The 27,828-nt window shown below is 42.5% G+C and overlaps 1 protein-coding gene across 1 annotated transcript; it reads right to left on the reverse strand.

Moving 5' to 3' along the window:
• Nucleotides 1-1,905: 1,905 nt before the first annotated feature.
• Nucleotides 1,906-27,828, reverse strand: LOC117211867 (AT-rich interactive domain-containing protein 2-like). The gene is made up of 17 exons (XM_033456129.1): nt 27,718-27,828; nt 25,966-26,105; nt 21,211-21,362; nt 11,551-12,017; nt 10,857-11,371; nt 10,222-10,607; nt 9,909-10,128; nt 9,428-9,818; nt 8,044-8,355; nt 7,159-7,365; nt 5,105-7,062; nt 4,767-4,926; nt 4,477-4,635; nt 4,102-4,179; nt 2,910-3,001; nt 2,608-2,724; nt 1,906-2,527 (listed from the first exon to the last, which is right to left on the reverse strand). The coding sequence occupies exons 1-17, from the start codon at nt 27,826-27,828 to the stop codon at nt 2,518-2,520; spliced, it is 5,475 nt and encodes a 1,824-aa protein (XP_033312020.1). The 3' UTR covers nt 1,906-2,517.

Consider the following 27,828-nt stretch of genomic DNA (forward strand, 5'->3'; position numbering starts at 1 on the left):
ATAAGATTTCTCTTCTAAACGTTCAGCTATTCAATTTGATTTATGTATGTATATATATATATATATATATATATATATATATATAATATATATAATATATATAATATATATAATATAATATATATTTTATATATATATAATTATATGTATTTTATATATATATATATATATATATATAATATGTATAATCTATATATAAAATACATAACAGAGGCTCGCACAATGTATTCATCGTTTTACAATTCACGATATTTAAATTATCAGTTTCTTTCTTCGTTACAATCGGTGCCAGCCAGTTTTCTCTTCTCAGCGTCCGCTGTATATCGATTCGGTAATTACAAAAATTTCTCTTATGTACCTTGCAACTCCCTACGTCTTGTCATAATCCTACTATAATACAAAAATTCTTCCTCACTTCGCTTCGCCAGACATTTAATCTTACACCTTTAAGAAAAATTTACACAGAACTCGCAACATCATGAATGAAATACAGGTATTATGTACAAATATTTATAATTATACATATATACTTTATTTCTTGTGGACGTTATTCGAATACGATCGTCCAATAACTTTTTTATTCGCGGATCCCGCCTAGATAGCTGGGTAACTCGATGACTTGTAAATGCAAACCTATTCGCACGATCTTCATTGTCGCGTCTGATAACGTAAAAAAAAATATATATATATATATATACATATATATACATATATATATATATTTTTTTTTTTCGTTTACTTTCTTCTTTTCAACGTTTGAGAAACAAAACAGACATCTTTTTTCTCTCGTTTAAATCACAACACATCCCAACGAATATAACTAACTTTTCCAAATAGAAAAATGTAGTCGCTTTTACTCTCTCGATCTCGCAAAACAACTAAAATTACCATTTCATGGTACACTTACTTCCGTTACCTCATCTTTTTTATACAGCTTATGATACAAAGAAGTCGATAATATTTCATTAAAATTTTGGACAAGAACAAAATGCTTTGTTAATCACGCGCCACGAGAAACACTCGCGCCTAAAGTAATCGCTTGAAAATTCATAGAAGCATCGTATCAGAATTTCAAATGAAAGTATCGCACCATTGAAACTTTTGTCACTTTTATCTAAAACAATAAATTCTTATTTAAAAAGAAAGGAAAAATAAATAAATATATAGAACAGAATGTTTGCTCCGAAACTTTTGATTTCCGAACGACGTTCAATTTGTAATTGTTCGTTGGAATTAAAATAAAATTGTTACATATGATCGTTCTATTTGTCCATTTGTCATTATGTAAAGTACTTAAGATCTTTAAATTCTTTAATTATTGGCAAACTGCCTTGATTGGAAAGTGCTTTTTTAGTTTCTTCACACCCAGCCATTCTTTCTTTAGTGCTGAAAATTTGAAAAACACTGGCTTTAAGAACATTTAGGCCTTTCTAAGTTCCAAGTATAAATATACTTACATCTGTATCGATAATATACGGACAAGTCGGAAGCAATAATTGATCTTGACTTGATCGAATCGAAGTGTGTGCAGCATTTTATGGATGCTTCTCGTCATTTCTCAGAATTCCATGACTCGCACAAACCGGGCCATGTTAATATGCGTAGATGAGAATAATAATACGATCGAGGAAATAATTCAACACGACACGCTCAGTTTGCCCGAAAAAGTAGAAAAGTTTCTTACTAAGAGTATCTCTTTTTACGATTTCAAGTTAGATACAGAGGTCGAACAAGTGGCTAAAAGTCCCCGAGCTAAAACCGATTTAAAGCAGAAGAAGTTCTTAGAGTTTTTAATACACGATGGACTTGCGGTCGAAGTACGCCGTCATCGTCAAGCTATGTGCGATGCCTTACCAACGTTATATCTTGACAGAATAAGATTACTCGATAATAAAATAAAAGAGAGACGATAATATAGCCATGTAATTGCAATATGCAATTATATAAGCAAAATCATAAATTCCTAACAAATACATTTCATAAAAAGGTTTTCTTTACATTCTAGGTTTTCTTGTGGTTGACTTATGAAAAACATACAATAATATTAATAATAATTAATAATAATAATAATATAATATAATAATATAATATTCATTGTAATTAACTATAACGTCCATAAAGTATTTTCTTCGTCCTTCATTTTTTGTACACGATTACTAAAAACATTTCTTCCGCTTCTTGTTGAGAAAATAAATATTAATATTAAATTTGAAATATTATCTCGTTTTTTGTTTGCTTTTTTTTCTTTTATCACTGATCTGTAATCACTTCAACTACTGTCTTTCGTTCGTGTTAACTAGTTACAGTACATTATTATAGTCTAAATCGGCAAATCGATTTGCTTAGTAAGTTTATAGGCCTCTTTAATAATTCTGGAACATTGCCGTATCCTCTTCTCTACTAGTATATCCTCTTCGTCATTTACATCTTCCCTTTCTCCATACACCACACAAGCACACCTTTCTTTTGCAATAAATTGCAAACTTTTAGCATCCTTTCTACCATATTTCTGTTGTCTCACTTTACACTAAAATTCAAAATAAACGAGTTGATCGCTGCTCGCAACGAGAAAGAGCTTTCTTTTAGAGGCCTGGTTCGAGAGGTCACCTATGGTTACTGCTGCTTTGATCGTTCATATCGTACAAAACTTGTGCGATCGTTCTCGATGATTCGACATTACTTAATGCGACACCTGCCAAATGTGGTTCGTACGCTCTAAGATGCCTGAAAATCAAAATATCAGCAATAGTTGTAAAATGTGTAATATATATCCTTAGTACAATCACTTGTTCACTTGTTGTTACAAAAAGATCTCGTAGAAATGGGATAAAATTACTTAATTAAAATGAAACAAATTATCTAATTTTTTAATCGAGGTAAACTGACAAGATGTTGGAAGCAAAGTTTACCTTCTGCCATGTGTTGAATATATGACTAGGTTTCTAAGAATGAGAGCTGCTGTCAAGCGAATACTTTTGGTCACTGGACCTTCGTTGTCATCCTGTTGAAAAATCACAAAACAATTAAGAATTTACTTTACTTTAAATTATACGTTAAAGTAAGAAGATCATCTAGCCACACTTTTAAGTAACACTAAAACAAATATAATATATCAGAGTATAGCTATTATTTCATGATGTTTGAATCAATTAGTTGCAACAGCTTCGAACATTAGTAAAATACAATTATGAAAACAAGGCGGAAACATTGATTTACGATATGATGTCGCATGTGAATAGATTGGACAATTTCAACGAATATCAAATTACTCTTTTACGTGAACAGAAGATACACTGACATCATGAGTCATAAAATATATATACAATTTCTGATGCTAATAAGTAATTTAATGTGAAAACAAAAAATTAATTGTAGCATGCTTTAAAAGAGTTTCGAAAATCGCTAATAACACAAACAAAGTGATTTCATTTAAAATTACTACAAATACGTATATACAATTGATATTGATAAATTGACCACCAGACAAATATATTTTTTTTACTTTTTTCTTTTTTTTTTGGTGCCAAAGATATAAGTAAATGTACATATTCGTAAAAAAAAAAAATATATATATATATATAAAGTTTTTACGTATCTTTGTAAACGCAACTGTTAATTAGTAATCCAACATACATGGAAAATTTTCTTTCGTTAAAAATCGATAAAGAAACAAATCTTCGTATTTTGATATAGATACAATCGTTAATTTTTTAATCGCGATTAATACAAAAGGTGGTTGCCCTGTATCAAAAGCGCGACAAATATTCTACGTTATGCTTCTTAAAGTATTATATACCAGCACCCTTCATCATCATGAATACACTTCAACTGCGTGAACACATAAATTATACAGCGACGCCAGCTACGAAATGAAACTAAAATGAAATCCATGCTAATAGAACATACGTACGTATACAACGAAAAATGTGAAATTAAAAATTAAAAGAACACAACGTATGTTACGAAAAACAAAAGAGATGTAGCGCAAAAAAAAAAAAAATAGGCGGCAGGAACAGCGCACAAGGGCTGTGGCTGTGAATCGTGAATCCTTTCTTTTTTCTTTTTTTTTTTTTTTTTTTCAATTTCTGAACACGTTTTTACCTGTTCTGGTGGAGGATTTTGCCCAGGTCTGGGGGAAGAAGAGCTTGAAGTGGCTGCAGCGGGCTTGGTCGGCCTTTGCTGCTTTGCCGAGAGAATAAGAAATTTCATTACATTAACAAAACTCAATAGACTCTATGAACCGTGGGACTATAAAGGATTCTCCGAAATATTGACACAGTTTATATCATTAAACGCGTTATCTTTGACATTAATATATCGTGCTATCTCGCGTAATAATTTTAGTGCATTTGTTACCCCATGATTAAGAAGTGTTTTGTGCTTCTTTCTTTTTACCGAAATTACCACTAACTTACAGCTATTTGCATTATCGTAGTTCATTGTAACTTGTGTAACTTTATATGTGATCTTACTAACCATTAACTCCTTTGGATTTACAAATTCCAATGCGTGCCGTTTAATAGCATGGAATGCTGCATTCGGTGCATACCCAGGATGATGAGGAGCTGACGGTGTCGACGTGGAAACTTCGGTTTTGCCTGTTACCGTCAACTGTTTCCTTCTTATCGACATTGTCTGTAAAATTGTTAGATATATAGCTTTTATAGCTTTAGTTCTTAGGTTCTCTTAAGACTTTTTTTCTTTTCTTTTTTCTCTCCTCTTTTCTTTTCTTTTTCTTTCTTTTTTAAGATGATATCAATACATACCTCAGCGTTACAATGCCTATCGTATAAATGTGTCATTAACGAAAATCGACGTCTTTTTAAGGCATCGCAACTCGCCCAAAGACATAATATTTCCTCTCCACCAGTTGGACAATGTGCCTCACACACATGAAGATAAACTTCGTGCGGTGTTTTAAATTGCCTGTAAATAAAGAAATGTATGTATTAGATAATATTAAATGACGCGACTAATTCAATCTTTACTAAGCTTATAAAAACAAGAACTGGTATTTTTCCTTTTATTTTAAAATGTAGGACATTTGTCGTAAATTCTTAAAGTTCACTCTTAAATTGCCTTATGCCGAGAAATAGTCAATTACCTTAAACAACCCCGCCATTCGCACAAATAAGCATTAGGATCGATTTTGATGGTGATGGTCTTTTCTGGTTGATTCTGGCTCGTAGACGGCTTGGATTCCGGTTCTGTGGAGGTTGAGGAACTGACAGTCTTCATTACTTTAGCAGGTTGTTTCGCCGGCAATCCATGCGTTGCAGCTGCTTGATGAGGCGTGGTAGGTCTGGTAGGGGGTGGAGTAGAAGCCGGTGTTGGTGTCACCACTCTCGATGGTACACTAGTTGACACTGGTGTTTGTTGGGCCATTGCAGGAATCGTGACAGTCACTGTGTTGGGATTTGTTTGTGCCACGGAACTGTTCACTATTATGGAAGTTTGTGGAATTGTGCCTGACGTTGGAACCAAAGGCGGGGGTATATTACCGAGTGCCGGACTTTGCAGGATAGGACGTGAAACTTGTGTAACGACAACCTGTTGTCCCTGAGGTGTGACGGCCACCATTTTTTGTTGGGTTGGCTGCGCAGCTGCTTGAGATTGCAAAATAATTATCGTTTTTGCACCAGTTCCTTGCTGCTGTGTCGTCTGAGCTACTAACACAGTCTGCGCTTGACCCTGAACCAATGTCGTTTGCGGTTGAGCTAGGACGTAATTTTGACCAGGCACGCCGCCAGAAACAACGTACTGTAATTGACCTCCTGCTCCTTGTTGCAATAAAACTTGCGGTTGCGGTTGGGCCTGTCTTCCTTTCACTGGACCAGTTGGTATAATAACTTGATTATTTGGTTGAATCGTTTGTTGTACTACTATCTGCCTAGGTGCTGTAACGATAAGTTGTTGTGGCTGCAATTGTGGCTGCTGCTGCTGCTGTTGTTGTTGTTGTTGTTGTTGTTGTTGCACTTGTGGTTGCGGGTGTTGTGATTGTGGTGGTGGCTGTTGCGGTTGCTGCTGTGGTTGTTGTTGCGATGGCTGCTGCTGTTGAGGTGGTTGTTGATTAAGTTGATTGACGAATATGTGAGGTTCCTCTTTTATCGTGATAGGTTCCTCTTTCATCGTGTTGACAGGTTCCTCCTTTATAGCGATAGGTTCTTTTATAGTAATAGGTTCTTCCTTAACACTTACATTAACGTTCTCGTCAAGATCCGTTTCGTCTTCTATACAATCCGCGGCCAGAGCAGCATAAAGATTCGCGGCTGTAGAAGATACGGTTACTTTCTCGTTATCTTTATCATCGTCCTGTTCTTCAGACTTTATACTCGAGACAGTAGATTCGGCGGTAGTCGAATCAACAGCAAGATCCGGCGACATCGTACCATTGGAATATTTTACTTTCTTTACATCTACTTCATCTAATTCGCTGGCAGATCGTTTTATCCCTCTGGGTGCTTCGATCAAAGTATCCTCGGAGACCTCCGTCTCTTCTACTTCAGATTTTATTTTAATGTCAGTAGGAGATTCTTTTAGTACTTTCTTAATGTGATTTTCTACTAAGTCCATTCCCTTGTCATTGATTGAATTTTTGCCTAACACGCCGTTTAAGATCGGCTCCTTGTCAACTTTCCTTTCTAACAAATCTGCAAGCATCATACTTTGCAGGGGTTTTTCTTTAGACGTTACACTAGACGAATCTTTCGAAGATCCATCTTCCTGCGCGTCGATGTCCATATTACTTGGTGCACCGTTTAACAGAATTCCCTCGAAACTCGTCAAAGAATTGTCCTCCTCTATACCGACACCAGAACAATCCCTACTACCACCGATACCACTACTGGATGCCAAAGAATTGTTGGTCGAGTCTGAATCTTCGGCGATCGATGTACAAGTCGAACGTTGGATCGCTTTGTTTGCTGTAGTTACGGTTATAGTTGGAGGCCGACATACTTTAATAGTTGACGATATGTGATTTTCGGTTGAGTTCAAAACCACCGTGGAAGAAGTTGTCGATGTTACGATTTGGTTGACATTCTCATTATCATTTACTTCAGTCTGCAATATAGAATCAAATGAGTATAACTAACTAAATTTTAAAAATTATAAAATTATAAAACGTCTGCATGGTTTGCCATAAAATTCATGTTGTACCTTGTCACAATTATTAGTGATAATAAATTTGGCCCCGTTGAGCCTTTGTATCTTCTTGGCAGGAATGGGTGTGATAGCTGGCTTTTGCTTCGAGTTGACAGGAGTCTTTGGGAGTATTGTGGTTACGCTAGTTGTAGTTGTAGGTGGTTGCGATATATTGGTTAACTGTTGTTGCAGTAGCCTTTGTTGTTGTTGACGTTGCGCAACCTATATAAATAATACAAACCAGAGTTACGAGGGTAACTTTTCATATCTTTCTTCAAGAAATATTAATTCTTGTATTCTTTTTTTAATTATTATATAAAAGAAAATAACTCCAATTTCGAAAACCATGCTTTTGTTAGTAATATATACAATACGCTATTATTTTCACTCTGAACTAAAAAAAAAAAAAAAAAAAAAAAATATATAATCATTGTTAAATATTACTTGGAAATTTCAATTGAACGACGAAGACAAATGTAAAATTCGTCTCTCGAAATAAAAGAAAATAGCATAACAAAAACATAATATTGGTAACTACTTCAAAACGTTGGAAAACTCATTGAAATCAAATTTGTTAAGACATACATTCACTAAGTACGTTTCCAAGTGCGATCTTATCCTGTAAAATGGTTTCTTTATAGTACAAACGAATAAACATTATTTGAAATTCAAATTTAATTATCCTACGCACATATCTGTCATAGCATTCTACTTAACGTAGTAATTCAATCACGCGTCATGCTTCGTCTCATATCTTTTCCTTTTGTATAGAAACTATCTCTTTAACCATCCTACAATCTATGGTTGCACTTCAATGTACTAAGATCCTTTTAAAACTCAGTGTCCTATAAATATAAAAAAAATACTACAGTTTTCATTGTTAATGTACAACAATGATACCTGGTTGCTGGTTATTAGCTGGTTGGCACTGATGCTGGATGCGATGCTAGCAGTAGTGTTTGTTACACAGGCAGTAGGGGTAGTCACACAAGTCGCAGCAGTACTGGGCATGCAGTCGCTGCTGACCGTTACCTTAGTAGCCAGAAGGCTTTTTATTATGGAACTGGATGTAGTACCACTTCGATTATCTTCCTTTGCAACTACCTGGACCGTTTGACACTGTTGCTGTACTTGCTGGACTTGTGGTTGAGGCTGTGTTTGGGAACCACTTGACAACAACGCTTGACTCAGGTGAGGATGCGACACTGACACCTAATCAACAACGAAGGTAATGTAATTACAAGAACCTCGCGACATATCGAAACATCATTATATTACGGAAATATCGATTCGTTTAGCTTTAAATGGAATCTACAGAGGCCGCGAGAGTTACATACTTAAACAGTAATACTTTAGTTGGCGTTATTTGGAAAGTATTACACCGCAAGATAGTTTATATATTAGATATATCGTGTAGTACGTGAATGATTCAGCTATGTTCCGCGAACAATTTTCAACACCGACGATAGCGAATCTCATAAAATCTGCAGCAGCATTTTGTTTATTATTAAGCATGAGATGAATTGACGTAACATAAATTGATTCAATCAAATACAAAATGTATACTTGTTATAGAAGAATATCATCATAGCATAACAGGAATATTGTATTATATTATGATAGAAATATCATACAAGCTGCATAAAGATTATTCGAATCAAAGAATGCGTATTTGTGAAACAATGATACGTCGATCATGCAAAGATAAAACTTTTTAGCCAACATCGCATCTGTAACTATTACCGATAAAAGTGTAAAACAGACAGAATTGTAAGCTTTAATCGATATATCAGACGAAATGATCGGATTTGAGCAGAAACTATTATTTGTAAATAGCATTTATATAATAAACAGTATATAGTAGCGCTATAATAGCAATTTTCGCTTAAATTAATATTTATATACTATATTTATATATTTAATAAGCTTCGTTCTGTTATACACATCAGCTAACAGTTAGACCCTACTTATTCGAAGCGAAGAATGGTTATACATTTTTCTACATTTCATATAAACAAGTCAGACATTAAAACGCTTCTTTACCAAGGCAAGAAAGTTTTCGGAAAAGCGAGTGGATCGATGATCCGGATTTTACACTGTTCGCATATTTACTTATCTGCATGCACATATATCGACGGATTCGACACGGGATTCGAAACATGCAAAATGTAAGTTTGTTAAAGGGAAGCCCACATTATAACAGCATAGTGAGACCATAACGAAAATAAGAACCAAGGTCATGAGTGGTAGAGAGAATGGTAGAAAGCTTAGGACTTGGACCCACCTGACTTTTAGAATCAACCTTGGTGACTGGATTTTGGGATTGAGTTGCAGTGTTCGAGATACTGGATGGTGGTTTCGGTGGAGCAGACAATTGGGCTTTTAGGATAGGTGACGCTGGGGCAGGGGTTCTCGGAGGCCCAGATGCAGGATTGTCTAGGGCCGTGCTATCAGGAGCAGGACTTATACTCTTGATTGTACGCTGTTGTACGGGAAGCACCTTTACTGGCGTTGTGTTGACTGCTGGAATTGGAGCTGTGTTAGTCCCAACCGCAGTTTGGCTCGGATAAGTTACTTGGGGAGGTGTGGCCCGTACTCGGATTCCTTCGTAATACTGAGTACCGCTTGTTTCACCTTTCAACGGATTTGGTCCGACGCTTCCACCAAATACAGATCTATAGGGAAACAGTTTCGCATCGATAAATTGATTGTCGTGCGATACAGCTTGAGCGAATGTTATTTCGTTGGGGAAAATCAGGGATTACCTAACGCATCGTGGAAAGTGAAGCGGAGCAATAACGCCTCTTCTACCGATCTTTGTGCAGCAACCGAGATACTTTTTGTATAACTCTTCCTGTTCTATACGTACGCCAAGCGCAGGTTCGAAGGTAGCTCTTAACCAACTGAGAGCGAACTGCTCGTTTTCCTGTATGATTTGTTGATGCGCGTGCTGCTGTTGAAGCGAATTACTCGTCTCCACTGCTTCTAAACATAGACATAGAAAGAAGACAATATCGATATATCGTTATCTGTCGTTGGGTTTTCTTCGACGATGTACTTGATTAGTTTGATACGTACTGTGTGTCGTAGATTTTGTCGCAGTGGCGGCTGGTGTCGTTGGTCGCGACGGTGCTGGACTAACAGGAGCTGGTGTCGCGGTGACTGTAACCGGTGTGGTTGGTACAGAGGAGGACACTGTCGTAGCTGGGGCAGCAGCGGTAACCGGAGTGTTCTGAGCAGCATTAGGTGGTGGTGCTACCGTGGACACTGTCTCGATTACCCTCATCAGAATACATGCTTTTGGACCGTAACTTTGCGCTTCTACGGTAACAAGAGCGACCAACGTGTCGATAGCTCCGCGTACGCGCGCGACACTGGTACATGGCCTTTCACCTAACGAAGTCAACGCGTACAAACATTCCAAGGTATACACCAGAAGAGCTATGTCGTTCAGGGCTAAAAACCTATGGAGAAACACAAGTTCCTATGTAGCGTACAAGTTGTAATATATTTACCAATAACTGTACGATACGTGTCCTTTCTATCGGTTACGAATATAATTATACGGGGAAAGTTTGTACGGTGAAAGTTGATAATTAAAATTTGCAATACGGTTAGTAAACGAACTAAACGAGGAGGAAGATACGTTTCTTTAGAAAGCGTTAGAAGCTATCGTTGGAGGGAAAACGAAAAATTTACGAAAGAAGATTCACCTGCATATAAGTTCGTATACATTGTCTTCTAATCCAAACCTAATAATTTCTTCGTTGCTGTCTTGTTGGCTAATTTTGTTAAGCACCTCCAAGCAGGAAATAACGATAAACCTGTCTTGGGATTCAATTCCCTTTGCTACACACGACAATACAACATCGGTTATCCTTTCACCAGCTTCTTTCAAGATTATTTCATTCGCTATGTTGCCTAGTATATCGAAACCAAGTTGGTGCAAATTACTCCACCTTGCCCGCACACAGAGCAATACAAATCTCAAGAAACATCGATTTCTTCCTAATACAGCGGCGTTTTCCGGAGTGAAACTTAAATTCCGTAAGATAGATGCTATTTGTAGCACACGTTGACCATAAGGATCCTGCGTTCCGAGCGTCCGTCCGACACAAAACAAGTCTTTGTCCTCCTCTTCAAACTTTATGGAGTTTTGATTTTGATCTTTCAGAATTTCATCTTGATGCGAGCCAGTTGGATCCAATCTTGGACAGTCTGGTATCACCTGCAGCGATACATATTTTCCGATTACGAAAGGAGAACGAATCTCGTAACGCGGCGCGATAAAACGTGCGCAGTAACACCGTCGTAGGTACAGTTTGCTGGTTAATTAAACTCGAAGGAAGCAACTTAGGAAGCAAACTTAAAGGAGACGCGCACACGTAATATCCAATTCCATCTTACCCCGTCGACTTCCATCGACGTGGAAGCCTCGTCGTTCTCCGTCGACGCTGCGTTTCTGTTCTGCTTCTCTCTCTCCAAGATTTTCCGTCTGGAGAAGGTCTGCGGACTGGCGGTTGGTTTCTTCATAAACGTCCTCTCGTTCGTAAGATCTATCACGTCCTGGGAGTCGAGAACGTCCGACCAGAACGAGTTGATCGAGTAATTCCTCACGCGAGAATAGACCTCGATGAAGAGCTGCCGTGTGCCGGGCGAGTCGAAGATACCGGCGTGCGCCAGCAGTATGTTGACGAGACGGGGATACTTGTCGAGACGTAGGATGTGCTTGCCTTCGTTCGACAGCAACGTGCACACGTTGATGGCGAAGTCTTGTTCGTTGGGAAGAGGCGAGAGAAGCGATAGCGCGAGTTTATCGTAGTTGGATGGCTTGTAGAGGTCCGACGAAAGGCCATTGTAATCACGAAGAGATTCTAAAAAAAAAAAGACACGCGACGAAATTAATTTATTCTTACTAATTGGCGATGGGGAGAAGTCTCGTCTAGTTCATCGTTGCTACAGTAATCGATGTTTTGCGAAACGTTGCGAACCATCTCGAGCGATTTTTCTTTCCGTTAATAATACGCAGCTACGTGAAATACGATGGCAAACGTTTGCACGAATTAAGACAACCGTCGGACACGCCGAACGAACGAATCTAGATCTCTTCCGATCTCTTCCTATCGAGCCGTTAACTCGTTTCGTTACTTCTCGGAATATCGTTAACAACGTCCAACCGCTAAATCCAAAGTATCGGTTTAATAGACAGACGCGCGATCGCTCAACGTTTTCAAAGTTAGAGAAATTTTCGCCGCGTAACGTAACGATATACAAATTTAACTAGTGTTCTCACGAACCTCGACAAAGTTTGTCTACTAAAACTAATAAATCGAAGTGGTTGTCGCGGCGCTTGTTGCGCATTTTTAAATGCCAGTTTAGTAGACAAAGGTAGAGCCACCTACTTCGCTCTTGCCTGCTCGCTGTCGGAGAATAGCCAGTTGAGCGGAGAATTTAGTATAGTCGTTATTCCAGTGGCTGATTTTCTAAAAGCGAACTTTTTCACTCTACCATTTATCATATTTATTAGAAGTTTTACACGTATCGTTAATGCTGAGAAAGAGGCGCGTCTCTTTCAAACGGTGTATCGATGTTCGAACGCTGTTGCAAATGGTTCTTTTATAAACAAAGGAAGACCGGAAGATCCGCTCGCTACAAGCCGACCGGCGACGACGCCTCGTGCAACTGGTGCGATCGACGAATCACGAATGCAAGTAGGTTGTACACGGTCAGGGCCAGATTTCTACGAAGCAACGAAAATATCTGGATCGGACGCGCCATTTTTCACCCAACCAATCCTCCCATTAATCGACACGGCCGTTTCAAGAATTTTCTCTATACTTCGAGTTTACTGTACGTGTACGCGGTATGGTTGTGCGGAATAATTGGAGAAAAAAAAAAAAAAAAAAAAGAAAGAAGAAGATCGATATTCGATCGAAGAGAGGCAAACTGTGCGAGTTACCGGAGAGTTACATCGGCTAAAACAGTGCAGCTCGTTTCCGATCTTTTAAATCGAAATAATCGACAGACAAAGTCAACCGTTATACTCTTAACGATAAATCGGATTACGTAGATTTCAACGAGATGTACGGCGATTCGCATAAATCGTAAAGGCAAAATTAAGATGGATGTTCTTTCATTCCGAGATATTTATATCTTCATTCGCTACAGGGTACGATAGTACAACTAAAATTAACTACTTCTGCCGGCTGCCTGGTAGAGTGGGCGTTCGACTATGTATAAAAAGCGTGTAGTACTTGGTATCGATATCGATAAATATCGACGAATCGATTAATCAAACTATATAAACACGCGCTCCGTCGTATTAGTTTGATCGTTTTCAAGAAAGAAGAACGAAAGAAAGAATACGAGCTTCAACGGAAGACAGATAATTCGCGTGGATTAGAATTGCACGTGTTTCACACGATGCTAGAGGCAAATCGCGCTTTCTTTCTAACGGTGTAGGCACAAGGTTCGAACAGACTGGAACTTGCGATATTATCGCAAATCGCGGTAATCTTTTGCAGCCGCAAAACCGCGATCAATATCGCGCGTCCCGGGAGAAATGCTACTTTTGGCCGGAAACTACGGAATCCGTCGGCGGAAGCCTAGGGAGGGAGAAACGGGGCAAAACGAAAAACGCGCGCGCGGTAAGGACGAGAAAAAGGATCGCTAATAAAATTCTGCCCGTCGAGATTCTTTCGTATTCGCATTTCTGGTCGAACCGGGCGATAAAAGATACGAATTATCTTGTAACGCGGCTCGCTTTACGTTTAAGCTTGCTTTCCCGCTTCTTCTAGAAAAGCAGCCTCGTTTTTGCTTTTTTCTTACCAGGTAAATTCGAAGATCGTTTGCGATCCGAACGAACAAAGCTTACGCTCCATGTCCAAACAACCATCAGATCTAGAACGTTATCAAAGAAATATTTCGCTCTTTTCGCATCTTTTCGCTCTATCTTTCGCCGATCTATCTTTTCGTCGATTACGTTTAATCAGTGGCTATCCCTTACCGGAACACGAGTGAAACGTTCATTGAAATATCAGGCTTGATATTTGCATCTAACGATCGCCAATATCGCAAGTAGTACGCGTCGTAAATAACCGATCGACGTAAATATCAACGATCGTCGATATTACGCGAGAACAAAATCAACGTAATCTTTTCTTCGATATCGATCCGTTTGTTAGCAAGTTCCGAGAAAAATTCATCGAAAAAGGTTACGCAATGGGGATCATGGGTGGTCGGTTTGAGAAAATAAGCAAAATCGTGGCAAGAATAATTCTTGGCAATAATCGAGGACACTTTCGAAAACGACACGAAAAGGCCATTCTTGGCAGGAGTAACGAGTTGTCTTTGATCAGCCAAGTAAAGATTCGCTTCCAGGCCTATGAGTCGTCGCAGAACTTTCCTCGCGCTACATCTTACGTCCTAATTTTATCGTTTCATCGTTCCAGATACGCAACATCCCATTACTCGTTCCACTGGCAATTACGATTTTCAATCGCGACACCTAAACCAACGCCAATCGACGTAGCGACTTGACAACGCTCGACTTATCGTTTCTTATCGCGCTTCCTTCAAATTTCATCATCCGCTCAAACGCGATCGTTAAAGTCCAATTTCTATAAGTTTTACCGTTTCACTGTCGACGTACTGCCGCGAAGTAAAGTCGAAATGACGTTTAATTCGCGCGTTTGCGCGCCTGCACGATCCGCGGAATCGCGTTTAATAACTGCAATTGCTGCTCGCGCAATGCCTATCAACTCCGATTACTCTACTCCTATCCTCTTCACCGTCTTGCCTTTAAAATGTGGCGCGAAACAACATTCTAATCGACTTTGTCTCGCCTATCCAACGCTTTTTCATTTTCTGTTTCGTTGACTTTGAGTCTGAAAATTAATATATATATATATATATGTTGTTAGTATAGAACAATTTCTGTTAATCCCATTTTCGTCGACTCGATGTAGTCATTTCCATTTATATCCTACGTTCCTGTATCATCGGCGAAAAAAAGGAGAAACGATTTATCATCGCGAAAGTACATATAAAGTTCGCGTGTTAATAATCCATGCAGAATGCTTGACACGCTGCCAAATGTCGGCGGAAATTCTAAAAGGAGGCGCTCGTAAACCGTTTTAACGCGACTCTCCATGTCGATGAAAATAGTGTAGTAAACCAACGCCGTTGAAAGTTCATTTTCTTCTTACAGTTTTACCATGAAAATTCACAGTTCGACGACGATCAAACAATACGAATACCTATCACGGTAACAGCAATAGGCTGTATACGGCACGCGTGTATACGTGCATCGACGCGATACCACCGAGGTTATTTCTCGTTCTTCATGGCCGATAACAATGACAGGAGCACGGTGTCCTCCAGCTCTCGTCGTCTTTTCCCGCGTCCCGTCAACGCACTCGCGTGTAAATCAACGGCTTTACAGAAGAGCGACCGATAAACGATAGAAGAGTAATTTAAACTCCATTGTGCTTCTCCCGCGTAAACACTGAAAACTGCTAAGAAAAGGCGGATCGAGCTAGGTTTCAGCGTGCGATTATCCGTCGTACGCGATATAAACACGAGACGATAACCGTTTGAAAGTAGAGAGAGAATATTTATATTTTATTTGTATCTTTCGTTAGGAATCGTCGATTACGCGTTAAATACCGCGTACTAAATACGAGAAACATTTCGCTCAAATGTCAGAATGGTCTCGACTACCTAGTAAACCTCTTATCCTATCAAGCACTTCGGCGATCACTAAAGTTATTTAAAGCGATAACCCTTCGACTACGCACGTATATGCACATACTCGAAACGCATACATCCGAGCATGCCAGTCCGACTCTCGGTCAGCGTGACGAGTTAATTAATCGATAATTCGATCGAGTCTGTCTGTCGTTAAATACGAAGAGAGAGAGAGAGAGAGAGAGAGAGAGAGATACACGACGAATCGTAGGAGGTTAAGGGCATTGTTTTACCAGCGAGTAGTGCGCAAGGTGTGTAGGGGGCGCTGCGCACGCGACGCCGCTAATTGGCCTTAAAGGACAAACGCCGCGCCGTTAACAAGCTATCGCCGCTGTGTGCGTATGCAGTGGCACAACCGGCTCCAGGGCATTCGTATATCGATGGCACGCAGTCTAGTCTAGACGTCACCAATCGCGAGAGTAGCCGGTTCACCTGGATGACGCTAGAATTCAGGCGACGTAGCAACCGAGAGAACGAGTGAAACGGAGGCAGAAAAAGACGGCGACGGAGTGGGGATAAACGCGTAGAGCTGAAAAGAGTTGGTGGGGGTTAAAATCGGGAGCTACGGAGCATCGCGCAAGCGTGCAGAATGCTGTATTACGCTGGGAGGATCGAGGACTCACGGAACACCTATCCCCGCAAACGCTTATTGATTGTGACTCTCGCATCGTGTCTCCATCTCTGTCTACGCTTCTTTATCACACGCCCGTTTCTCGTTCCCACTACTACTACTTCTCTCTTTTGTTTTTGTATCTCTCTTTCGATCTCGATATTTGTTTCGCTTTTTCTCGAATTTTCCGCCGTTTTTTCTAGCCGATCCACGTATTCCAACGTAACGAGATTCAAGTAGCCAACAGAACGTATATATAACCAAACGTTTTGCATTCGATTACATCGCATATATTATAGATTCGATCGTATCGTTGGGCTAATTCCGATCACCTAGTCAATTGCGAGCACCGGGCTTCGCAGAAAGTGAGGTTAAGCTTGGATTTTCAGCAAAGAAAATCTAAGAAACGCAACGAAATTTAACGCGAGCTATTATTCAACCGCCAAATATGTCATTGATATTTCACTCTTTTACGTTATATATGATATTGATACTAGGAAGTAAGCGATTATTCGTTATTAAGCATTTATCGAATCTAACAAGGGTATAAACTCGAATAGAAAAGAAAATTAGATAGTTTAGTTTACATTACTAACCGCCAATAACAAATTATTTATTCATCCGGGCATCTATTCGGATATCGACTAACGTCGATCTGTCTAATCGTTATTTTATTTAAAGTAGTTTAGTCAAAACTATCGCGAAAGATAGCTATCGAATAGGCTGAAAAATGTTATCGTTTACGACAGATACGTTTTTCGTACATACCGCCTCGATCAACGAGCACATCTGTTTTCCGTCGAATTAACTCGACGTAGAAGAAACGGAAGCGCGAGTTGCGAACGTCGATGAACCTAGTCAGTGGCAACGTTGAAGTTCAATTCAATGACTACGCGTAGCGAATGCTTAACGAACGGTTTAGCGCGCGCGCCACACGCAAACTTCCACGCCTCGATATAATGTTACGCATGGACGCGCGCATGCAGCGCGAGCGAGCGAGATAGGACTTCGCACCGATATATGTATGCGTGTATGAGTGTATGCGTGTATGTATATACGCGTACAATGTACACGCTCCTTAAACGCGCGGCATCGATTTTGTGGGTGCACGCCCATTATTTCATCGCAAAATCACGCATCATGCTGCGTCTAGTTGATTTTACAAATCACCATACCGTTCCAATTGCGAATAATTTTATGACGCACTGTTTTTACAAACAATTTTATAGACGATACGCAATTGCCCAACCTAAAACGCGATATCTTCAAATACCTGCTACGTAGGTATTTCCTTTACAAATTTCTTAAATACAAGTATCCGTACGTTTCTGAAACTTTTAAATGCACGTATCGTTATTATTGCTCTTGGATTATGAGATCGGTCATATTTGTTATCTCAGCACGAAGATTGTTTGTAAAGCGAGGCTCTGTTCAGCAAATTAATACCTTAAAGCGTTATCGTAAGAAAAGCTATAACCGAGGCAAGTTTAAGAAAATGTTGACGCGTCTCTTTCAAAAATAAGATAACACCGGTAACTACGAAATAGTAATTCTTTAGATAAACCTAGAATCAATTTCGTTTTATTCGATTCGAGTTTGACGTTTGTACCTTGTACAGAAATTAAGTTATTAAAAAATCTAAGATGCGCAAGAACTTTATAAGCCACGGTTCATGAATATGTTCTATGAATAAAAACGAGAAAGAATGTTATTCGGATTTAAGTCGCAGTAAGGTTTATTGAAAAATTACAATGAAAATACGAGACACGTAAGAGAAGATAGCGCGCACGCTGTAAATATGTATCGATGTAAATTACATGCACGTAATTACGTACTAGCATTCCATTTCGAAAAGTGTGTTAAAAAGATCGGATTTATTATTACTACACGAATTTGCCGATTTGCAGTATATTAAAAGCTGGATATATTATTAATACGATTTATTAACGTTTGCTCGTATGCAGAATGTTTGCTCGTATAAAAATGTTTACCCCTGTTGTTCTTAGAACATATTGGATAATGCTTGATTCAAACGATTCAAAGATCGACACGAGAATATAATAAAGAAATGAGAATATGACAATTAGTTGATATAATTAAGCCCGTTCCAGTAATCGGATAAAAATTAGCGATATTAATTGTACGGCAACGTGCTTTAAATTACACGAGATACGCAAAAGTGAACGCTGTACGCGTTATCTGCGCAATAACGATGATAAAACATCGACGCTGAAATACCTGCCGGTCTTTTCAACAAACAAATTATCAAACGTATGTTGAGAAAATTGTGAAATAATAAGCTGGAATACCAGTTTTCTCTATAGCGAAAAACTATAGCGGTCGCGATGGTATAAAAGTCAACGTGTTCGAGCCGATCTAAAGAGAAGTAGCGTGCGAGGAAACGCCAGGTTTGTTAGCGGTCGGGTCAATCCGGAGTTTCAGCGAATTCAGTGGAAATCGTTGAAGCGACCGAAAGTGCTAAGTTACCGAACGTTCAGCACCCAACCGTTCCCAGTGCGGCGTATCGTTCGAAAAGTAGTGGAAAGAGAGGGAAGGAAAAGGAAAGAGCAACGAAGAAACGAGAAGAGAGGAAAGTGGGGTGGCGAGCAGTTCGGTACGAAGCTGTTAGTCGATCGTACGCATGCGCAGAAAATATAGACCCGCGTTCCGACAGTCGAAGCGCGGCCACGGAGGTGTATGCGCGATTCTATGTGTGTCATGATTATTGCCCATTAAATTATCTTGCACACGTTGTGCGCGTTCTACTCTCACTCCCTGGCACACCAAGTCCCATCGACGTGTACATGTACACGTATACGTGTACGTGTATACATGCATATAATATACGTGTATAGGTCGTGGTGCACGTATATTTACGTATGTACGTCTGTATCGCGTAGACCGTAGACGTACGCATTCCAGCCAGACTGGCTCTCTATCTCTACATCCTCCTCTCGGTCGGCACAGCTCCGCAGAAACGCGTCAATAACCCGTTGCCGCCTCGACATGCTGCATGTAGTGCGCGTTTATAGCGCGAGCGCAGATATTCTCGCAACACACTTAACCGATGCTTTTTTACGAAACACGTTTCGGAGCTTTCACCTGTTTCCATAGCTCGGCTCGGCTCGGCTCGGCTCGGCTCGGCTCGGTTCGGCTCGATTCGACTCGGCCCGACTCGACTCGGTTCTCCGAAGCCCCTGCGCTCGCGTGTTCGCACGTCACAGACGCACTTGAGCCGCCTCGCCTCGAACCACCGCACCGATCCGCCGCGTCGCGTTCTTCGACACTGCTACTCACTCACTCACTCACTCACACACTCTCTCTCTTTCTCTCTCTCTCTCTCTCTCTCTCTATCTGCGTTTCACGCAACTTTTTTCAATTCCACTTCCTCTTTCCTCCTTGCACACAGAGCAACGTGTTATTTCGACCGAGATTAACGGCGAAACATAAATCGTCGTTAACGAATTAGCGAGGAGCGCGGAGGATAATGCGCGCGCTTGGAACTAATTGGGCCAGGATGCAATTACACACGGACGCATTTTTTCGCGCGGAGGGAAGTTTATAATCGAATGCCGGAACGATCGGATATTCCGCGGATATTAGAAACGATCTAGCGAAATTCTACGCGTGAAGATACGATTACGAAACGTACGCGGTCAGTAGGACGCAACAAGCCATACGTGTACGACGTTCGGCGAAGATCTTCGAAGAATCTCGTAGCTTTTCACATTGTTCGAAACGTTTCGTAGAATTGTAGCTAGTTGGACCGACCGAGTTTTCGGTTATCCTAGAGAAAGCTTCGAATAGCCTAGTGGTATCCAGTGGTAAAGGCAAAACGAGAGATTAGAGCGAGACGATAGACACGAGTGTAGTTTAATCGTGTTCCTGTTTTGGGAATAAAACACCGGTAAGCGGTGCGTTTGAAACGTACCTATCGAGAATGTAACACTGTTAACGCATTGTTGTCTGGCGCAGCGGTGGTTTTTGCGAACCCGAACGGACCCGAACGTAGAACGAAAAAGTTCTGACAAACGGAAATTGCTAACGTAGCGAATTATTGAACCGTGGCACCTGACGCGTATACATGTCCTTCGCACACATGCGTGATATCCATGTACCTGGCTGATGTATGCACGTTTCTAAATTCACGTATACGTGGATGACAGTGGGAAAGAGGGAGAAAAATAGAGGAACAATACACGGTGGAAAACGCATTCGAAAGTGGTTGGTGCGTGTGCACGTACATGTGAAATGCGGCGCGACGAGTAGAGGGTTGCGTAAGTTGGGAAAAACGGTTTATCGGGAACGATCGTAAATTCAGCGGTCGATTCGGCAAACGTTGCGGGCTTGGCGCGACAAAAATGCGATTGGAAAGCAGGACGGCGTGACGGTTCGAAAATTCGATACACCGTGGAACGTAGGATGGATATCGGATAGGAACGTGGAACGAGGAACGGAGGATCGCGTACAAAGGGTTGGTAGTTCTTTTCGAAGAGGCGCGATACGGTACACGTAGAACGTGTAACGCGCTCAACTCGACGCACCGATCGAGGTTACGGTAACGTAAGGTTAATTGGCTGAGATTTTGCGTCGTTAACTCGTCACCGTTATCCCTACCAGTTGTTGGAATTGATTTCCGTAGCAGCGATTTAGTTATCGGATAGGGCCTCTAGGCACTTAACTTTAAGGTAATCGGATTTGATAGTTACCTGCGACATTGTGTTGATGATGATTATAAGTGAGAGGAACGGAGTGTAATGCCCTGGCAGACCACTTTCTGTGTCTAGAATCCTCGTCGTCGTCGTCAGCTTGTTGGCCATCCTCTCCTAGAAAGTGTACCTTCTCATACCTGTCCAGATACCTGAAATAACACACCACTCTGTTACGTGCTACGATAATTCGCTAAATTATCCGATTATATTCTCGTAGCGAAATACGTTGTACCGAGAAATAAGTCGTTTCGTTTTCGACCACGACGACACTCTACGCCGTGCGGACAAGAAATAGTCGAAAATACCTTAAACTACCGTTCTTATCGCGTTTAGACCCCTTTTATTCGTCCATCGAATCGAGAGAGACGAAGAAATATCTAGCTTCGGCAATAGTCAACGATAAACAATCGTTTCTTCGTACCGACTTTACGAATACGAAAGACGGCCGCTGAACCTAACGGAATACAAACGTACGCGACGTTGGGCCGTGTGTTCTCTTCGAAGAATGCTAATGGGCGTTTCATTCTCATTCACGGTCGACTCCTTCGAGTTTCCATACAGAAAGGTCCGTAAACCTATGTCGCTTAACTTTTGGCAAACTTTAGAAAAGTCAATCGCTCTTCGATCTTCGATCTCGACGGTCTTTCGATATGCCGCAGAAATCGATATTTCGAATCGTATTCTTTCGTAGGTATAAAGGAGCTTAGTTTTCCAGATATTGGGAAAAAAATGGCACAGTACCGCTACAGCGAATTCCGTCTAGAGTTACGCATCCGTGTTGGTTACCACCGCTCATCTTCCGTTTAAAAAGGAAGATCGGGCGAGCTGTAACGAACGCGTTACATTCTCTATGGTCATTTACAATGGTCGCTTCGAGGCCTACTATTTTTACGATCGATTCGTTACCATTTTAGCCAAGAATAAACGCGTGATCGAGCTGCGTTTATTACGCATACGTTTATTTTTTTCTCCAAATATCTCGGAAGCTACGACACGTGGAAAAATCATCCGCTCCTTACTTTATCCAATTTTTTCACAGGGAGGAAGACGGTACACGAAGCAGCAGTCGTAGCCGACTCGACGCACCGAGCGGACTAACCGCGACCAGCAACGAACGAAACGAAAACAGCGTCGCGCGTAAAGACAGCGGTCAGGAGTTAGCGCGACTGATAATGATAATAACGATAAAAAGGAAGAGGGGAGGGGAGGGGAGGAGAACAGAACAGAATAGAACAGAATAGAACAGAGTAGAGTAGAGTAGAGTAGAGTAGAGTAGAGTAGACGTAGTCGTGGGTGGGCGAAAGAAAGTGGCGGGGGGTAGGTGCAATGGATCCATTCACGCACCGACGTGGAGTACGGAAGGTGCGGATCGTCCAAGCACCGAGCGCCAGAGCCTGATTGGCCGCTGCTCGGTGTAGACGCGGACCGAGCACGGACACTTTGACCAGCGGTTCGCTCTAGGCCCCCTGGTCCTTCCGTGCACCACTCGCCGTCTGTCGCGTAGATCGAGAATCGCCGGTAACGCACGACGGTAGAAGCGACGCGTTCGCCGGATTTCGCGTCGACCGACTACGAACCAACCAACTACGGTAGGTAGAATCTGGTTTATTCGGATCCATCGAATTCTCCTTTGCCAATATTTACCTATTATCGCGCTCGCGTCGCGTTCGAGACGGATCGTCTCGTACGAACGTCCGACACCCGTGTCAAACTATACGTGGAAGCGTGACTGGAATATCCATATCGATATATTTTCGCGCGAGACGTAAGAAAATAAAGGTACCGGAGGAAAACGAATACGTCGGCCATCGCGACGTTACCGCCACGGAGATCCGTCGTAGTGGCTAGCGATACCAGAATTGATCGACACTTTCCAAGTTTGTAATTTCCTGGCTTCCGAAAGCCGCTTTAAAAGCAGCGTTTAAAAGAGCGTAAAGCTGGTCGTCGTTTTCCAAAGTATCTCGTCCGCTTACCGTTCACGATTACCTGTTACTTCGAACGAAAGGAAAAATTCAGAGTTTCGTACCACGTTCCATCGAACCGCGTAATTTCGCGTCGATCAAACGGACGAATACGCGCAAGGCTACGCGACACCTGTGAACGCGTGAACGCGATCGATCCGAACGAGTATCTTTTACGGTGGATGCATTTACGAGGCGTAACGCAACGGGTGGAAATAGGTAAATCGCGGAGGTCTTTAACGTTACGATAATTACGTACACGTTGAACGGCGGATGCGGGAATAAAGCGTTGGAATTTGTCCGAGTACAACTACGCGCGTTTAGACGCGGAAGGCGACGTTTTTCTTTCGTTCGATCCGACCAACGAAGCACTTTCACGTCGTTGGAATCGGTGCGATCGATGATTGCGAATAGACGTCGATAGACGTTAACAGGCGTTAGCGCGATAATTCTCGCGAGCGGTTCAATTTCTTCTCGTAAGCAGAATTTCGATCCCCGGAGTCCACTTCGTAACGAGAACTATCGCGACTATCGGAACGAAAGTACGTGCGCGATCGAAAGACAGATAAATAGGCTTACTTTTCAACGTTTCTCTAATTTTCGCTCCGAGACTTTGAAACGCGTTCGCGCTAAAATCGCGCAACGCACCGTGACATCGTTCCGTTGTTACCAAAAGCGAGTGCTTTTAACAACAAGCGATCTTGTATATCCACTTATGGTCGTTACACCGCCTCGATTACAATTATCCACCTATGGTAGGTTTAAGATGATATCGAAGATCGATAGTCGTAGACGTTAACGTTCGTCGAGACGTTCGCCGGAGAACAAGCGTACAAGTATAATCGTATCAACTCGGTATATCGGACGTATTCGTATTTCCAAACGTATTTAAATTCTAGGTTCTCGGTTTACCGCGATTCTAGCCAGTAGATGCGAGCAAAACTAGCGGAGGAATATTCAAATACGTATGCCGTTCTGCGTAACACGCTACACGCTTCTCGCCACGTTTAACCGTAATCAAATATTTCTCGCAAAAGTAAAGTAGGAAATCGAATACGCGGATATATGGACGAATGTTGGGCGTGGGTGTCGAAAGGACGCGACGTTTGCGAATACGAAATCGATGGAAGAGAGCCGTCGCTTTGCTCCGCGCACAGGCCGCCACTACTACCTGTAACGAGCTAAATACAGCCTATCGCGTATAAATTTGTTTCCGTTTCAGCCTACGCGGTTCTATCTTTCATATTTTTATTCTACAGTTGGTATTACGTTTCATGGTTGTAGAGTAGTTGGAGCAAAAGTACGGCCGTGCAAGTCGTAGAGCGTTACTCGCGAACCGAGTGCACCGGAGCAACGACGCCTTCCTCTGGAAGTCTTCCTCTGGAATCTATTTCCTTCTGGCAATAGGACGATCTAGATGCGGTACCTTATAGACGTTTGGATAATTTACGCGGTTCTCGATCCGCTCGATCCGTTACGAACCTAGACATTTGCGTCATAGATGGTTGGCGACGCGAGATCGACAACGAAAACATCGTGCCGGAAAATCTATCGTCTATCGCTCGCGTGAAACTACAGGTTGGGAATCCCGCGATCGCGCGGCAAGTCAACCCTCGAGAGTCGTCGTCGTCGTGGTCGTCGAAAGAGCCGGCGAAGAAGAGACAGAATCGACCGGCGTCCTTGTTTGCAAGCGGCGCACGGTAACAAGGTTGCACAGAGAGAGCTTAATCGAGGGGAGAGAGAGAGGGGGGGACGGGGGAGAGGGGAGAGAGAGAGAGAGAGAGAGAGAGAGAGAGAGGACACCGACTCAGGAACCACGTGGCTCTCGTCACAGCGAGGCCAGTATGAATGAACGAACGAACGTACGTACTATACGATACGGAAAATGCCGGCGGTGGTGGGGCGTAGGTAGCAGAGTGCCGATACGCGGCTGCCGACTAGTGCCGACCGCGCGGTAAAACATCGCCGCTCTCCTACTCTCGCAGACGCTCGCGGACTGCCAGACATAATGGAGCATCGCGTCTTGTCACGGCAGTCGTTCGCGTTTCGCTCACCCCGAATCAAATTCCTAGCGGACCCGCTTACTCGCCGCTTCGAAGTCTATCTTTCGCGCCTACGTTTCGCCCGGCCCGTCGAAAACCAATCTCGAGAGAGTGGCGCGCGCGCGAAACCTTGTCTTTTCCTCGCCGATGACGTATAATTCGTTTATTTACTCGTACGCTCGTACAGAACTTTACTCGCTCGTAAGTGGATGAAATCGAAGGTTATTCGCCGAGACGTACAGACGCGCGAATTAAGGTCGTGTTTATTCGCTTAAGAACACACGGATTATAGTTACGCTTGTCGCGTCACGAGCATAAAAGCGTTACTACCATAACTCGTCTATTTACTTGGAAATTCGCGGAACACGAGCCTCGTGTCGTACGTATTTACGTACGGTAAGACGGACTGGAACGTTTCTCGCGCCCAACTTCCCGTACAGCGCACAGATCGCTCCGTTGTTTCGTAAACTACGACGACGAAAGAACGTAGCGGCGAAGAAAAGCTCGATATTCCGCGCGAGACGCAACGAGATAGAAATCGCAAGCGTCGAGGATAGTCGTTGTTCGATCTGATTCTCTCGGAAATTCCGAAACTTTGCTCGAAACGCGCTCGAATCCCAGAGATAGACGCGTTTATAAGAGGATACGCGTGTACTTGGCGGTACACTTGCTTCTTACGCGCCATGTTCGAGCTCGGCGAGCTTCTAAAATAAAGCGATCGATGGTAGGAACGCGTTTCAGCCACTTACCTGAGGTAAATTTGTTTAAGGCCAACCCCGCTGTTCACGCAGCCGTTGGGTAGATGGAATTGTTCGCATAACGATGCCCACTCGTTTCTGGTATTCACCTGCAACACGAAACACCGGAGAAACGATTCAGTACGTCGTACCTACGTATCGTCCACGTTTGCGAACAAACGCAAACGAACGATCAGCGTGTTTCGCTTCGTCGAAGCTTCGTCGAAGCTGCGTATATTCTCCGCGACCGAGAGACCGTCGTCGGTTTTCGATCGAGCGCTACGCGTCGAAGCAAGCGGTGAAATTTGCCTCTAAACGTCTTCGTCTCCGAGAAAATCGAATTGAAACGTCGGTAAAAATTGCTTTCCACCGATTTGTTTTATCGACTAAGCCAACCGTCGGACGCGACTCCGTTCGATGGCAGGGAAAAACGGCGTTGTTCGCGCCAACGATCACCACGTAGAGCAAAAAGTATTCGCACTGCTCGGGAACACGGATCGGGGCGTTCCCCCGGGCCAATATCGCGACTCGCTTTATCTACGGGAAAGAAGGATCGGCGATATACTCGAGATTCGAGTTTATTTTCGAGGCCAACGAATCAACGGTTCCGTTGGCGAAAACTCGACGGATTCTCTTTGCCGCAGCGAGCGCCAACGCGTTCTACCGAGCTTACGAAGCACACGAATACGAACGGACGGAACACCAGCATGGATACGAGGATACGAGGGTGGGGATGGGTGGTACGCGTACGATTTCCGAGGAATTCCTCGTAGCGGCAGCCCCTGAAGATAAAACGCGACCCGGCGCGGTGCATAAATTTCTTGGGGCGCCCGTCGAAAAAATAATCGTCCGAACTCGCGATACACGGCGCTCCCGCCAACGCATACGCGGCGGCAACGAAAGACGGACAGATGGCTGCGATCCTGAGAAACGAACGCTGAAGAAGTAGGAGGAAATCAGGGCGAGAGGAGCGGAATAAAGGAGAAAGGAGAAAGGAGAAAGGTTGTGAACAGTGCGAATACTTTATGCGCTTGTGGAGGATAGGGATAACGGGGGAAGAAGATGAAAGGAAGAGATACGAGCCTGGTGTACGATAGGCGCGGACGACGGGTTACCTCGTAAGGCTCTGTAAATTACGTATACGACGACAACGTCGATACGTAAGCGTACGGGCGGAAAACTTTCAATCCTCGGAAACTTGCATCCACCATTACCCGTGCGGATAGATACATGGGTAAAATTCTACGTGTCTCCTTGATCACCGTCGAACGATCGTATCGGAAATATACGTTCGTAAGAACGTCGAATTACGTCGTTTGTGCGACACGAGTTAATTTCAAGGAAACCAGCACCCTACTGCCCTATCGATATCGATATACGTAAAAGTATTTCTAGCGACCTACGCTTTGTCGCTTTGTCGCTTTATCCGCTTTATCCGCTTCGCGTGGCTCTTGCAGGCGCTTAAAGTTCGCGGATAAAGTCGACGCATAGCGGGGTCGGTGCACGTACCTAGCGTCAATACGACGATCGTGGCGGTAATCGCGACGTCCCGATCATCTCTCTTTTTTCTCTTTTGGTTTGTCGCATCGTAGCGAGTAGCGATTACCGGCGAGGGCAAATTAAGCGCGAGAAAATATAGTCGGGAGGCGGCGGTTCTTCGCTGTTGCGCGCCGCGTTTGCCGCGAACGGAAGAACGGAAGAACGAAAGAACGGAAGAACGGAGCGGGGCAAGCGAGTAGCGAAATCGACGACGGACGGACATACTGGGTCAGTGCTCTCTGGATCCGCGCCCGTTTCTTCGCTATTCTCGTCGTCCCGACGTTCAACCTTACGAATCGAGAATGTGGCGCCCCACCGTGGACGACCTCGCGACAT

Source organism: Bombus bifarius, unplaced genomic scaffold, assembly GCF_011952205.1.
Source record: "Bombus bifarius isolate JDL3187 unplaced genomic scaffold, Bbif_JDL3187 scf7180000008263, whole genome shotgun sequence".
NCBI classification, from domain to species: Eukaryota; Metazoa; Arthropoda; class Insecta; order Hymenoptera; family Apidae; genus Bombus; species Bombus bifarius.

What these genes read in the sequence shown, in the direction of transcription:
- LOC117211867 (XM_033456129.1), bottom strand. Translation starts at nt 27,828, where the DNA reads ATGTCGCGAGGTCGTCCACGGTGGGGCGCCACATTCTCGATTCGTAAG. An exon ending in CTTAAACAAATTTACCTCAG is followed by an intron (nt 21,363 to 25,965) that starts GTAAGTGGCTGA and finishes GTGTTATTTCAG; the next exon opens with GTATCTGGACAGGTATGAGA. An exon ending in AGCTAATAACCAGCAACCAG is followed by an intron (nt 7,366 to 8,043) that starts GTATCATTGTTG and finishes TTATTTATATAG; the next exon opens with GTTGCGCAACGTCAACAACA.